Source organism: Enoplosus armatus, chromosome 23 (assembly GCF_043641665.1).
Source record: "Enoplosus armatus isolate fEnoArm2 chromosome 23, fEnoArm2.hap1, whole genome shotgun sequence".
In the NCBI taxonomy this organism is placed as follows: Eukaryota; Metazoa; Chordata; class Actinopteri; order Centrarchiformes; family Enoplosidae; genus Enoplosus; species Enoplosus armatus.
Genome location: NC_092202.1, coordinates 11,686,603 through 11,701,657, shown reverse-complemented (window position 1 = coordinate 11,701,657; position 15,055 = coordinate 11,686,603). Strand labels below are relative to the sequence as shown.

General features: G+C 44.4%; 1 protein-coding gene across 1 annotated transcript; it reads left to right on the top strand.

Moving 5' to 3' along the window:
- Positions 1-1,521: 1,521 nt before the first annotated feature.
- hspa12b (heat shock protein 12B) lies at positions 1,522-15,049 on the top strand. Its single transcript, XM_070929512.1, has 14 exons — positions 1,522-1,558; positions 3,162-3,225; positions 3,722-3,804; positions 4,239-4,363; positions 4,447-4,633; positions 4,824-4,928; positions 5,086-5,202; positions 6,671-6,848; positions 9,599-9,685; positions 10,925-11,029; positions 11,109-11,367; positions 11,519-11,622; positions 12,388-12,578; positions 12,814-15,049. The coding sequence occupies exons 2-14, from the start codon at positions 3,180-3,182 to the stop codon at positions 13,294-13,296; spliced, it is 2,070 nt and encodes a 689-aa protein (XP_070785613.1). The 5' UTR covers positions 1,522-1,558; positions 3,162-3,179; the 3' UTR covers positions 13,297-15,049.
- Positions 15,050-15,055: the final 6 nt, after the last annotated feature.

The following is a 15,055-nucleotide window of genomic DNA, read 5'->3' as shown; positions in this document are numbered from 1 at the left end:
CTGCAGCAAATGAATGCAGGAAAGGGATTAATTAAAAGGGATTAAACAAAGATGGATGCAAGAGGGAAGAGAGGAGAATGGCCTATAAAACAGAGAAGGGACAGATGTAGAAGAACAATAAAAGAGGCAATAAAGCGAAAGAAAGAATAAGAAAGAGAAAGAGAGAGGTGATGGCAGGATCCATATGGGGCCTCTTGGTTTTTGGGCAGCAAGGGGAGACATGCCAGGTAATGGCTTCCAGACACACACACACACACACACACACACACACACACTCCCTAATTCGATTTTGGAAATCTGACAGGACAAGGAGACTGAGTGTATGTGGATGTGTGTGTGTATACCAGAGGCCTTTTCTTTCGCATACTCAAGAGGTCTGACTTCCTCTGCCCATTGGGAGTGGGGTAGACTCGTCTGTGTGTGTGTGTGTGTGTGTGTGTGTGTGTGTGTGTGTGTGTGTGTGTGTGTGTGTGTGTGTCTGTGTCTGTGTCTGTGTGTGTCTGTGTGTGTGTGTGTGTGTGTGTGTGTGTGCGCACGCACAAACACTGGGGGTTAATGTGTGCTTTCAATCACAGCTCTTGTGGGGAGAAATCAGATCCCTGCGGCATTGATGTGGACCTACACACACAAATCTACCCACATGCACGGCATAAGAACGTACTTACAGATCGAGTGCTGCAAATGTATTTATCTACAGTTTAAGAGGGAAACAGCTAGCCTGGCTCTGTCCAAAGGTGACAAAATCCACACACCTGCCTGCTTCCTGCCTGCTTTTGTCTGCAAAGTTAGAAAGTTGTGCATAAATGTTATGAAAAGGTTAAGGGAGCAGCCACATTAACAAGGAAAGAAAAGTTACAAAAGACAAAGAAGTGGAAGGAGGACAGGATGAAAAGAAGAATACAGGAAGAGATGATTAAACAGAGGAAGGATACATATGGAGGAGTGGGAGGGGAAAGAGAGGGCACGATGACTTAACTGGGATTCACCGTCTGCTCAGGAATACTCCACCCTCAGCCTCCAACACACACAGCTATTTCCCAGTGAGGTAAATCCCCCAGCATTCCCCCACTATGCGCTGTCACAGCCCTCCCTCTTCTACAACTTGTGTGTGTGTGTCACCACTTTCCTCTGACATTCCTGTGCAGAGCGGAGAGGCGGTGAACTCGGCTGCAGGAGGAGAGAACTACAAATCCAATTCAGAACTTCAACGGGAAAAGCTGTGACTTTCTCAGAAGAAGAAGAAGAAGAAGAGAACATTTGTCCTTTTCCTTTAGGTTGCAACTTGTTTCTCCATCCATCACGTCTCACTGGGAGCTCCTCTAAATATATTATAATTTTGGGAAATTTGCCTGCAAGTCAGCTGGGAAGTTTTTTTTTAGAAAAAATTTCTAGAAAAGCATCCTCTCGTATCAGTCACCGTTTCCTCCTGTTCTTCTCCTTCCGCTCCATCTCCCTCCCTGGAGGTGGATTCCACTGCCAAACTCCACAGTTTGCGATTACTTCTGGAGAGGCAAAAAAACGGGACAAGAGGCATCGTGTTGCAACAGCGTATAAAGAGGTGAGTTAACATTCGGAGAAAACAATTGCATCTATGATTGTTGATGACATTTAGCTCTCGTTCCTGTGGAGTTTTGGACAAAAGCATCTGTCAGATGTAATGTAACCTGTATTGTCTGCAGTCATATGAGTTGTCCTTCAGCTTCGGAGCTATAAACTTGCATGTTTGCACTATTTTGCAAGAATTCTGATGTTTTTAACTGCCAAACACAAAGATGCATGAGCACTCCTGAAGCATGTCTTGCCAGTAATGTTTACAAAACGTCTCCATATACTTGGTGTGAGAGCTCTATTGTTAATGGTGCATAGAAGTGGAGTGTGTTGCACAATTGGTCCCTCATGCAACATCCCAGGCTAGAGTTGCTTGTTCTGCTGATCCCGTGCAAGATCTCAGCCGTGCGTCTGAGAAAGAGGGAGAGAAGAAAAGAATGGAGGGGTATGGGGCGGGGGTTGTAAATTGTCCACTGCACATTGGGCTTAAAGAAATGACGGGATGAGAGAGAAAAAGTGTGTGCAAGAGAGATGGAGCAGGGGAGAGATGTGGAGTTTCATGCCATCTCTGGTTTTATCATCATGCACGAGCACACAGCGCGTTCCAACGTTTGAATAAACACACACAGATGTAGCATTCATGCATGTAAGCAAAGAAAGGATGTCAAACTAAGTTATGGTCTCTTTATCTCTCTCACTCTCTCAAGCACCCACACGCACTCACAGAAAGAGATTTAAACAAACGCATCTTTGTTTCATTGCACTCATCTGTTCAGTTTGCTCTTGGCTCGGATCACAGACGGATCAAATGATTCCCAGTGCTGCAATACAATACACACACACACACACACACAAAGTATATGTGTGTGTAGGAGGACATACAGTCAACACAGAGACAATTCACTCATTAGGGTTATATAAATATTACACACACACTCATATACACTCCATGTCTTTCTCTCATGTTTCATTAACAACACATTTTCTCATTCTCCCGTCTTCCATATTTCATTATTCTGTCACATCTGTGCTTGGGATCACAACATGTGTCAGTTATACATGTGCTTGTGTCTTTTTGATAAGTGCGCAACATTCGTCAAGTTGCTTTTAACAGTTTCTCTCATTTGTTCCCATGTGTGTACTTGTTTGTTTAACATCACACCACAGTCTGTCTGGCAGACATTCTGGTTCATAAACTTACACTCAAAAATCTGTAACCACTGAGCTATCACTCTCCATTTTATTGTGCTTGTATTTGTGCCGTATAAGATGATTGGCATTGGCATCCATTTGTAAAGTCCACCAATAAGAATTAATTGCTTAAAGCTGCACTAATTCATATTTTTACGAACAGAAAATGATCTCAGGAATCTGCAGCTCCCCTCAGCTCTGTGGGGCATATTAGCGTCTTTTAACTCATTGTTTTGGTTCACTCAGCTGTTTTTTAGCTAAAAAGCTCTGATAAACACTCTGATACGCTACCTGTCCGGCACCAAACAGCAGACAGAGAAAGTTAGCAGCTGGCTGGTGAACATAGCGGAGCATTTAGCAGCTAAGGAGCCAGATTAATTCATCTATATGCATCATGTTGGTGTTGGTGTGTTTCTCTGCAGACCCTGGCTCCTGTAAAGATGACTGACGTGGCGCAGCCAGACCCCAACAGCCTGCAGATAACCGGTGAGACACACATACAGTTTACACACACATGCTTCATTACTATGGCAACCCGGTCAAAATGACTCACTTCTCTCTCTCTTATCTTTTGGAGCGCGAACACGCTGACCTTGCCATGCCCCTCTCCCACTTGGGAATATCACTCACAACAGATTCCAGTTCATTACAGATATTCAATTTCACCTCTAAAGAGCTTGATGTGTTTACGCCCTAACTCACTCATCTCTACAGTGAACCGTAAGGTGTTTTCTGCCTGTGCACATGTTAGTATCAGCAGTTGATGACAGTCCAGCGATGGCTCTTTCCTTGTGATAAGAAAGTTTTCCTGTGGCTGCGTGTCGTCTCAAACACACAGATTTTTTTTAGCTATTCTGTTCATTTTCCAGTGAGAGTACGCGTGGCGCTTTTCCAATGCTGAAACATGATTAGAATAAGATTTTAATAGTTAGCCACCATTGTATGTCCTTACATTTCGCTTCTCTTCTACATTAATTCCCAGGTGATTATTTATCAGCTCCTTCATCGCCTGCCACAGCAAGAAATGACTGCAGCATCACACCCCTCACACCCTCCCCCTCGCCGGTAACTACGCACACACACACACACACACACACACATATACACACACACACTAACCACAGACACTCCTACACACCCTTTCCCTCTTTCTACTTACTTTCTTTATATAGAGCTCTTAAACATGACCTGTAAACCCACATCCACTTCTCACTATTATTAGTGGTTTATAATAACACTTACACTCACACTTTAAAGTGAAGTGTAGACGTAAAACAAGTACCCCATCAAGACTACAATCTGTGGTAAAGCCATATATACACTCACAAGCACTAGAGGAGAGGAGAGGAGGAAATAAAGAGTACAGGGAAGTCCATGAAAAACAGTTTCTCATTTCCAAGCCAACCTACTAATTCTGCGCATTTCCACTCATAGAAACTAGTTATTACTGAACTGTAAGAGATGTTGACTTCGTCTCTCTCTGGCCTTCTCTCTCTCAGAGGGTGGAGGTCAGACCGAGGATGTCCTGTCCGTTCTTGGTTGTCGTGGCGATAGACTTTGGGACGACCTCCAGTGGCTATGCGTTCAGCTTCACACAGGACTCAGAGGCCATACACATGATGAAGTAAGAGTCTGAGTCTTCTATTCTATTCTATTCTATTCTATTCTATTCTACCCCTTGACCCCTTTTACCTCTAATCCATGCAGGCGCTGGGAGGGCGGAGACCCTGGAGTGGCCAATCAGAAGAGCCCGACATGTCTGCTGCTGGCTCCTGATTTGCGGTTCCACAGTTTTGGGTTTGCAGCGCGGGACTTCTACCACGACCTGGACCCGGAGGAGGCCCGGCACTGGCTCTACTTCGATAAGTTCAAGATGAAGATCCACAGCACAAGTGTAAGAGAGATCAGATCAGATGAGAAAGGTAGAATAGACGGGTAGTAGTGACAGAAAGTCAATTTTAGTAGGAAACCAATCATTTTTTTACTGTCTCTCACAAGCCTCCCGACTTTAAATTTCTGGAGTACCCCGTTAAGGATTTAAGCATCAGAAAGATGACTTGTTCTTGCCGCTGTGTTTGCTGCAGGACCTCACCATGGAGACAGAGCTGGAGGCTGTCAACGGCCGGAGGGTCAGGGCCATCGAGGTGTTTGCTCATGCCCTGCACTTCTTCAGGGAGCACGCTCTAAAGGTGCACCTTAAAAACCCCAGTTTAAGATTGCAGTATGGTCCCCCATGTTTATACACTGTTTGTGTGTGTGTGATGTTTTTCAGATGTGCTTTAATGGAAGCTCACATCTTGAGTTTTAAGGCTTAAGGTCTTGAGTGTTTGATTGATCGTGTTTTAGGAGGTGAAGGACCAGTCGTCGTCAGTGCTGGAGGGTGAGGAGATCAGATGGGTGATCACCGTCCCCGCTGTGTGGAGACAACCTGCCAAACAGTTCATGAGAGAGGCCGCATACCTGGTAGAAACACACACACACAAACACATATTAACTTATCAACATATACAGTATACACTTTTAAATCAACCAATACTATTTTACAACTAAAGAAATGTGTCACTTGAGCCTAGGAGGGTTTACATCCAATACATCTCTGGATCCATTCATCCATGAACGTAATGTATACATGCACCGTCCAGTGAAAACCCTGATGGGTTGAGAAAATTCTCGTATATCATAGGCTTTGATCTATGAATTGATTCGTGGTGTCATCAGTTTTTTAATCATTTTTGTGTCATCTTTTCTTAAAAGAGCCTCTAAAAACCCACTGAATTACCAAAAATACGTTTTCATTCAGCAAGGCGGTTTTTCTTGTTGCATGAAAAGTTGATATTTTTGGAGACGGATTTGACTGGACAACGACGATTTTCCGTAGTGTAGTGATCACTGGCAGCAAATATCTTACCATACTATGTGTGTGTGTGTGTGTGTGTGTGAGAGAGAGAGAGAGAGAGAGAGGAAGAACAACAGGGAGATGGAAAGAAAAGCAGCGTATAAAGCATGAGATAAAGGCTGTCTGATTAATGTTCCCATGGAAGATCACTTACTATGCACACACACACACACACACACACACACGGAGATCATATTGCTGCACTTTTACTTATATACTCCTCCTTGGTGTACTGTACGTGTCACAATGACTTGTAGGAAGTATGCGTACATGGACAGGAATGCAGGGGGTCCTATCACAATACACATCAATGAGAATGGACCGACCTGTGTGTGTGAGTGTGTGTGTGTGTGTGTGTGTGTGTGTGTGAGTGAGTGAGTGTGTACTTGTGCAGAACATACGCAATAGTTCATGAGAAAGACTGTACAAAGACTGTATTTCTAATGTTATGCTTTCCTCATTCTCCTTCTCTCTCCATGTTCAATTTTCTCGGTCACACACACACACACAGATCAATTTGTTTCATACATGAACAGTCTAATGCATACACGCTTTCACGTGTACATTCACATATACACACACGCACACACACACACACCCTGCGCTGGCTCCCAGCTTGAGGCTGTCGGGTGTGTATGCTTCCTGCTGGTGATGATGTCATCAGAGGTGAACAATGAGGGAGACCGGTGTACAAACACAGGAAGTGGTGTCCAGACCCCCGCCCTGCACACACACACATACACACACACACACCATTCCAGCCACTCAACTTTGCTCCCAATACATCAAGCCTAATGCTTATAGACCAACTCTCCTCTCCTAATGGCACTTAGCACATATACACCAAAGCAGGATTTACATGCATGTCTAAAAGCATGATGGATTCTTGAGAACTGCTGTCTAACTTTTCTCTGTCTCTTTTCTTTCTCTTGTTCCCTCCCCTGAGTATCTCAGTACAATCCAGAGGCACTGCAGGATAATAAAAGTCTGCTTGTAAATGTTTCTCTCCCTCTCTGTGTCTCTTTCCTCCTCCAGGCTGGTCTGGTGTCTCCCGACTGTCCCGAGCAGCTCCTCATCGCTCTGGAACCCGAAGCCGCGTCCATTTACTGCCGCAAGCTCCGCCTCCACCAGGTGATTGACCTGAGCTTGCAGCCAATCACAAATGGCCTGGATCTGGAAGGCTCCCGGCCCTTCGACTCCAGCTTCAGACAAGGTAGTGACGAGAGAGAGAGAGAGAGTGTGTGTGTGTGTGTGTGTGTGTGTGTGTGTCTTCTTGTGGACTTTGTCATTAGCATAACCATGAAACCGCATACTGCGTTCCTGGAAATGTTGTTGTTTCATTTCACTTAGGAATTGTGGTTTTTCGCAAAGGATGAACTGCGTTTGTGTGTGTGTGTGTGTGAAGGAAAGAGAGAGCACTGAGGGTGAAGATCTGACTTCAGATACTGCTGGTGGTTTTGCCACCAGTTACTTTGCATTTGTGTGTGTGTGTGTGTGTGTGTGTGTGTGTGTGTGTGTGTGTGTGTGTGTGTGTATGTGCGTGTGTGTGTGTGTGTCTGTGTGAGGTTGTATGACTTTGCAGTTGTGCATGTGTCATGTAGAGCAGACAAACGTTCTGTATGGAAACATTCTTCTAGATTGTGAAGGATTGTGCGTCTTATATGTATTTTGTAGCATGGTGGCAATGCTTTTCAACTCATTATTGTGAAGTGGGAGACGCTATTTCGGACATCCAGTGAGTCAGAGCATAGTATGGGCATTAAACCCTTATGGTTGAATCATCAGTACAAAACATGAGAAGCCGTGTTGCAAAATATCTGGTTCTTTGATAAAAAGTCAAAGACACAAACCTGTGCACATAAAAATGTAAGGTGAGCAGAAGCTAAGTTTAAATCCATGAAAGATGCTAAACGCTCCGTGGAGCTGAGGCGAACTGCAGAGTTGGGTGATAATTCTCTGCGGGTTTTGGGCACAAGCGACTTTTTTCACATTACACATAATCATTTAAACCATTCCATCCAATTGTGTTAGCTTTAAAAGAATAGTTTCAAATGGGAATTTACAGTGGGGAAAAATACTTCCAGACCCACCAACTCCTTTCACTTTGCGGCTCTATAGCATGTGGATCAAAAAGCGAATAACCTTTCAACATAAACGGACAAAATGAAGGCTATTGAGTGGAAACATGAGTGTCAGAGCCGCGTTGAAAACATTTGTGTTTGCAACAGCTACAGGAAAATGGAACAAAGAGCGATTTCAGGCTGGTAGAAAGGAGACCGAGGCATAATTCAGCGAACGAACATGCTGTCCAAAATCCCCTGCACAGGCCCACTTATACATATGCAGTCAGTGACACAAAGAACATTCACACACACAAAGACACACACTAAACACAGGATATTGTAATTGGAACAAGGTGCTGTGAGACCATGATCTCACCCCCTCCTGGCCTGTCATTCTCCCTCTCCACTTCACTCACATTCATTCCTCTTTCCTTTTCCCTCTGTATTTCTAGCATTTGCTCCCTAACTTTCTTTTGCCAGGTCATGCACTCTGTAAGGACTCTGCAGTCACAGACCACCACACAAACAGACATGCAGTGTTTATACACACACACACACACAGACACACACAAACATTTGGCATCAGAGTCGGGATTTTTGACTATCTTTAGCTTTTCTTCCACCTCATTTCGTCTCCAAACAAAGCACAGGGGAGGCATTAACACACACACACACACACACACACACACACACACACACACACACACACATACATTTTCTGTTCTGCTGTTTCAAATAGTTGTAAATGGTTTCCAGACTTGCATTTCATTCATCACCCCCATGCACACACTCACACACACACACACGCACATACATTACCTCCTGCGTCATCCAGGGCCTTAAAACAACTGTACTTGCTTTCAAGACAATGTAGCCATTGTTGCTTAATCTAAAAGTCTATAAACTTTCTTTTTCTTGTCTTCTTTTCTTTTCTTATGCTGCCACAAATCTCTTTTACCCTTCTCTTATTCCATTTTTTGTGGTGTGTAGTGCTCACAGAGTTTGAGGGAACCTAGTAAAAACCACTTTTACCGAAATTACACAAATACTTCACACCAGACTGCCAAACCTAGGACTTACCACACTCACACACACTTTTACATCAGGAATCAGGCTCCCCCACAACTCTGCCAAAGAGGTTGCATTCTTAAAAGCAAGAGACAAAAATATTACCTTTTTTTTCCAACGTCCTGTAACAGCTTCTCATCTTAAAGCCATTATGTCTCATTTGGTGGGTTCACTTGCACGTATGGAGGCATATAAGCGTGTCTGCTCTGTCAAACAGGCTGTCAGGTATTTTGTATTTCTATCAGCTGTGTTTGAGCATGCTCTGTTTTTATTGGCCTCCATCCGTACTCTCCTGACCTGCCAGTCAGGCAGTTTACATGTCAAGAGCGAAAAATCGAAATCTGAGAGCTTTTGTCATTTCCAACAAATTGCTCCTGTCGTGCAAAAAAACAAAAACAAACGAGACTTATGATTTGGTATGTTTTTCTTGTTTTACTGTGATTGATAGACTTCATACTATTGGCGCCGTCATCAGGTTGAAGATGAGACCAGTTTGCATTGCGTTGAACACGTGAAGCGTGTGTCTGACCCTACAGTGTGTATATGTTTGAATGCAGGCAAAGCAGTCCACGGTGGTGAAAGCTGGTGATGACACTTGGGGCTCACAGCTGGAGAGAGTCCATACAAATTATTGTGTGATTATTTTAGTTAGACAGCAATATTTCTGAGGGACAAGAACTTCTACTTGTCATAAAATGTTGTAATATTCTCTTTTGCCTCACTGTGACTTTGTGAACTGATTTAATGACGTGTGCGTGAGATCATATTAAAAAAAAGAATGTTGTTTACCTGTGTGTGTATTCGTGTTTATTTTTGTGTGTGTTTGTTGCAGCGAGGGAGCAATTGAGGCGATCCAGACACAGCAGGACCTTCCTGGTGGAGAGTGGAACCGGAGAGCTGTGGTCAGAGCTGCAGACTGGTAAGACTGTGTGTGTGTGTGTGTGTGTGTGTGTGAGAGAGAGACAGACAGACAGACAGACCCCACATGTTGGAGATATTGATGATTTTGACTTTTAACCCCACCAGGTTCACTATGAGAAACAGACACACCCCTGCATATTATCACCTCCCCCTGCATTCAGTTCAGCGTGGTCACTGTTTTCACACATTATCTACGATATCTGCAATGTTAGCAGGGCCTGTTTCAATCGATCGAAAAAATGTTGAATAAAAAACTAAATGTTGTCCCTGCTTATGGATCTGAGAGTAAAAGAATGAAGTCAAAAATGTCAAGAAAGTCATAATTTTACAAAAACAGGGATGAAATTCTAATAGTTTTTGAAAGGACCAAGCATCAACCGGTGTGTCACTCTAAACTACCAGACACAGCTGTTACGACTTTACAAACAACAAAATGTACAATCAATGTACAACAGAGTCAAGTTTGGCCTGGGATGATAAAATCATACCCAGGGACAATCAAACTCACCCAGTTCTGCGCTTTCTTTCTGTTGAGAGCCATGACAACAATCTGAGGAGCCACGCGTCCCTGCTGACCCTTTCTGCTCCCTTTCCTGTCCACACACACACACACACACACACACACACACACACACACACACACACAGGAAGGACCCAGCCCATGGGACTCTTTGGCTCTGCACTGTAAAAATAAACCAAAGGAGCAGAAACCCTCTTTTATCCTCCTCTTGCATTTTCTTCTCTCATCCTTCCCTACATTTCTTTTCATTTTTGTCCATTTTGGTTGCTCGCACTTTTCCCCTTTCTCGCTCAGTTTCTCGTGTTCAGGGTGTGGTCAGCTAAACTCGGGGTAACAACGGCAAGAAAACAGCTCTTATCGCTGAACATATCATAAACACACTCTCAGAGGGAGCGCAGCGATCACAGATGCCTGGGGGTTGTTTATGTTTGAGGGTCCGCTGGTTGAAGAGTTTCAGGGGGAAACACAGAGAGAGAGAGAGAGAGAGAGAGAGACTGGAAACATGACATTTAGACATTCCACAAAAATGAAGACACACTATCAATCACAATTTCCTCCTACAAATTTAGGAGAAACATCTTGTTTTTACAGTCCTGTGTAAAATATGTCCTGGCCTATGATTAGCAAGCTTTTCTCTTTTTTCTATTTATCAAAAATAATGTATAAAATAAGGTTTCCAGGACACTGCAGATATTAAAACTGTGTGTGTTTGTGCAGGCGACAGGTATATTGTTGCAGACTGTGGAGGAGGAACAGTCGACCTGACAGTCCATCAGATCGAGCAGCCACAGGGAACACTGAAAGAGCTCTACAAGGCTTCAGGTACAAACCTTCTCAATCTGCTGAAACTCAAAAATAACCAAATATCCAACAACTTCCAGAGCTGTCGTTTTTCTTCCAGGCGGTCCGCACGGTGCCGTCGGCGTAGACCTGGCCTTTGAAGCCATGCTGTGCCAGATCTTCGGTGAGGACTTCATCCAGAGCTTCAAAGCCAAGCGGCCGGCGGCATGGGTGGACCTCACCATCGCATTCGAGGCGAGGAAACGGACGGCGGCGCCGGGTAGGGCCAACGCCCTCAACATCTCCCTGCCCTTCTCTTTCATCGACTACTACAAGAGACACAGGGGCCAGAGCGTGGAGGCCGCCCTGAGGAGGAGCAAGTGAGTGTGGGCTGGGAGAGGTGTGTGTGTGTGAGAGGGATGATCGGTGAGTGTGTGAGCAGTTTGATTAAACAATGGATTGATTTAGTGTATCTGTAACTCTCTTCTCTGTGTGTGTGTGTGTGTGTGTGTGTGTGTGTGTGTGTGTCAGTATGAACATAGTGAAGTGGTCGTCCCAGGGGATGCTGCGGCTGACACAGGAAGCCATGAACGAGCTCTTCCAGCCCACCATCATCAATATTGTCAAACACATTGGTGAGAAACACACAAAGACACACACACATACACACACGCTGATATTATTACACCATCGTTTCCTTCTTTCTCTCCAAAGGCTAAAAAGCTTGATACCGCTGAGGGGAGTTGGGTGATTCATCCCTATGAGCGACTCCTTTCACATTACACACAGTCATTTGATCCATTGTTAAGATAGAGATTTTGATTAGTGCAGCTTTGACTTGGGAACTGGGCTCGTTTTTTGACTGTCTGTGAGTCTGTGTCACTTAAATTCCACATCCCAGTTTGCTTGTCAATGGGCAGCATGAATCTAAATGGTACCAAAGGAGAAAAATACAGCATGGTGCAATATTCAACTACAGGCCAAACAAAACAAACGTAATGGCTTGCTTAGCATCTTTATTCTAGATGAGGTGACCTTGTGGTTTGTTTGTTTTTTTTAGCCTTGTCAAGACAGAACTGAGGCAGAAAAAGGGAGAGCGCCTGTTTTAAATCAATCACATTCCAGTGGTAAATTTGAAAACCAGGGGACTGGTTTTGTAGCATTTAACTTCGCTGACCTTTGTTGGATCACCATAAGACGAAGAACGAGAGGCAAGAATGGGTTTCACATGTATCAAATTGAAGACATACCAGATGTAGCTGGTGGAAAGGAAGTAGAAATCAACATCCAGTCATAGTCGACTTTCTGTGCCTCTCCTCCAGATCCTTCTTTTCTTTATTCCCTTATTTTCCTCCCTAATTTTGACGTGAAGTTATTCTAAAGATCTTCTCCCCTGACAGAGGAGCTGATGGCAAAGCCGGAGGTGCGTGGAGTGCGTTTCCTCTTCCTGGTTGGTGGTTTTGCAGAGTCGCCCATGCTGCAGAAAGCAGTCCAGAAAGCACTGGGCCGGACGTGTCGCATCATCATCCCCCACGATGTCGGACTGACCATACTGAAGGGCGCCGTGCTCTTTGGGCTGGACCCCACTGTGGTGAGTGCTCAGGAGTCAATTAGTCTCACACTCTTTGGAGAAAGGTCTGGCTCAACCCATCATCATTCTGGGATAGGGCAAAAAACGCTCTGGCTTGTTTGTATTTCTTTCGCTAAGGCCAGGATGCAGCGATGGTGCCCTTGCAACACGGTAACACGTAGATAGTGGAAGGGGAGGAGAATTCCAACTGAACCTACATCCGGTGAGTCATGTTCTAACATGCTCTCTCTTACAGGTCAGAGTGCGTCGGTGCCCGCTGACCTACGGCGTTGGCGTCTTGAACCGCTTCGTGGAGGGACGCCACCCTCGCGACAAACTCCTGGTCAAGGACGGCCGCGAGTGGTGCACCGACATCCTTGACCGCTTCATCTCCGTCGACCAGTCGGTGGCTCTGGGCGAGGTCGTGAGGCGGAGCTACACGCCCGCCCGTCTGGGCCAGCGGAAGATCATCATCAACATTTACTGCAGCACGACGGACGACGTCACATACATCTCCGACCCCGGAGTCAGGAAGTGCGGGACGATAACTTTGGACCTACCGGAACCGTTGCCGCTACCGGGAGCAGTGGGAGGAGGAGGAGGAGGAGGAGGAGGAGGCCCAGAGAGAAGAGAGATCAGAGCGACCATGCAGTTTGGAGACACGGAAATCAAAGTCACAGCCGTTGACATCATGTCTAACCGCTCCGTCCGGGCTGCCATAGACTTCCTGTCTAACTGAGGAGGAGCAGGAAGTGGAGACAAGGATTGATTTGACTGGTTCTAGAAAAAGCGGTACTTTGGGAGTGGGCAACATGTTTTTTTTGGAAAGAACGGGAACTACTCACATCCTATAATTCAGACATTCAGGCTTTACATTTACTCATCAGAGTAGAAAAACAGATCAAGAGAGGAAAGTTCTTTTAGAACTCTCCAGCCAAGTAGAGCTGAAAGATAGGGTGCCCTCTCTTTAAGAAGAGATGAACATGTCTGCCTTCTGGCTTCAGTGGAGAGCTTGTCACGTCACACCATATGATGCTGTCACAGGAACTTCCCTCCCGGAAAATATTCAGAGGAACACTTGAACTCTTGTGAAAGCTAATGCAAGCTGGTGGCCGAGTACACACCACAGCTGCAGCGAACAGATACTCTTCTAATAATCCTATTAGAATCATCATCTAATAATAATGTTACCTGGACTCTGCATGATGCATTATACTACCTAGAGTAAAACTCACTCATCGTAATGTTTTCAATATGAAGGCTGTTGCCTTTTCCCTCATATAATGACTCTCACATGTTCTGGTCTGATACCTCATTTAAATCCTTTTTCACTATCCATATATGAGGTGTTGATACAGCTTCCTGGACTGCAGCTTTGTTTCTCTAAAGTGACTATGATTGTGCATCACCTAGTGGTGAAAAGACTGAACTACAGGCTGGAAATCCTCTTGGAAGATGAAAGCTCCCTGGATGCATCAAAACACACCTTCACTAGGAGGGGCTGTGGCATTGTTGCATACGTTTCTTATGAAGTACTTCACCATTCACATTCAGGTGTTGTGTTCAGTGTCTGTAGCGTTTAACAGTTCAGGACATTCTTTTCTCTTCTCAAATCAGGATAAGAGCCCAAACAAAGCCATCTGATCCCATGGGAGCCTGTTGATTTGAGAAGAAACCAGGCTAATCTTAACTCAAGATCCACTTACTGGACTTTCCTGGTGCATTCAACCGCATCTCTTGGTCCGTAGATGGAGTTTGCTCAGTTGTCTGTTAGTTAGTCGCCTTCATTAGATGTTAGCACAATGTTAAAACGTGACTGAAGTTCCATTCAACTGAGCTATCACCAGGGAAGACAGGGTCAATGCAGTTGAAAGCTCTGAAAAAAGCTGACAAATAGACCTTGAGTTATCTTTTTTTTTTGTCCAACTACTGTTTCTAAGGTCAACAATGAACTTTTAGCCTCAAACTTCAATGTGTCATCCAACTGAGGAGGAAAAACAAGAGGGGCTTTAACTTTCCCACCTGAAGACATCTCGCTGTCACATCCTTTTTTTATGTTGTGTATGCTGTAATAAACTGTATTCATGTTTAAGTGAAAAAGATTAAGAACCCCTGTACCATGTTCAACATGTTGACCCAACCTTGTTTCTTTTCAGTTCTTCAGTCCATTTTCTATTAAGCAGGTTGCAAAATGATATATCAGTCTTACATTATCCTATTTTTATGATCCATGGTCATACATTTTACACTAAAATAAAAACACCATTTTTCCACAGCAGTACAAGGCCTTGCTGTTCCTATTTAGAGATGATAGACCACTTCTTTTATACAGTACCTGCCACTGATATATTGATACATTATCAGGAAACAACAGTCTCCACCCTTGACCAGATGTTTAAAATAACACACAACAGGACGATTTCAGCTGTGAATTTATTGATAAGAATGGTCCAATAAATAGTCTCACACATCGTAAACAATGAATGGTTCAGAACTGC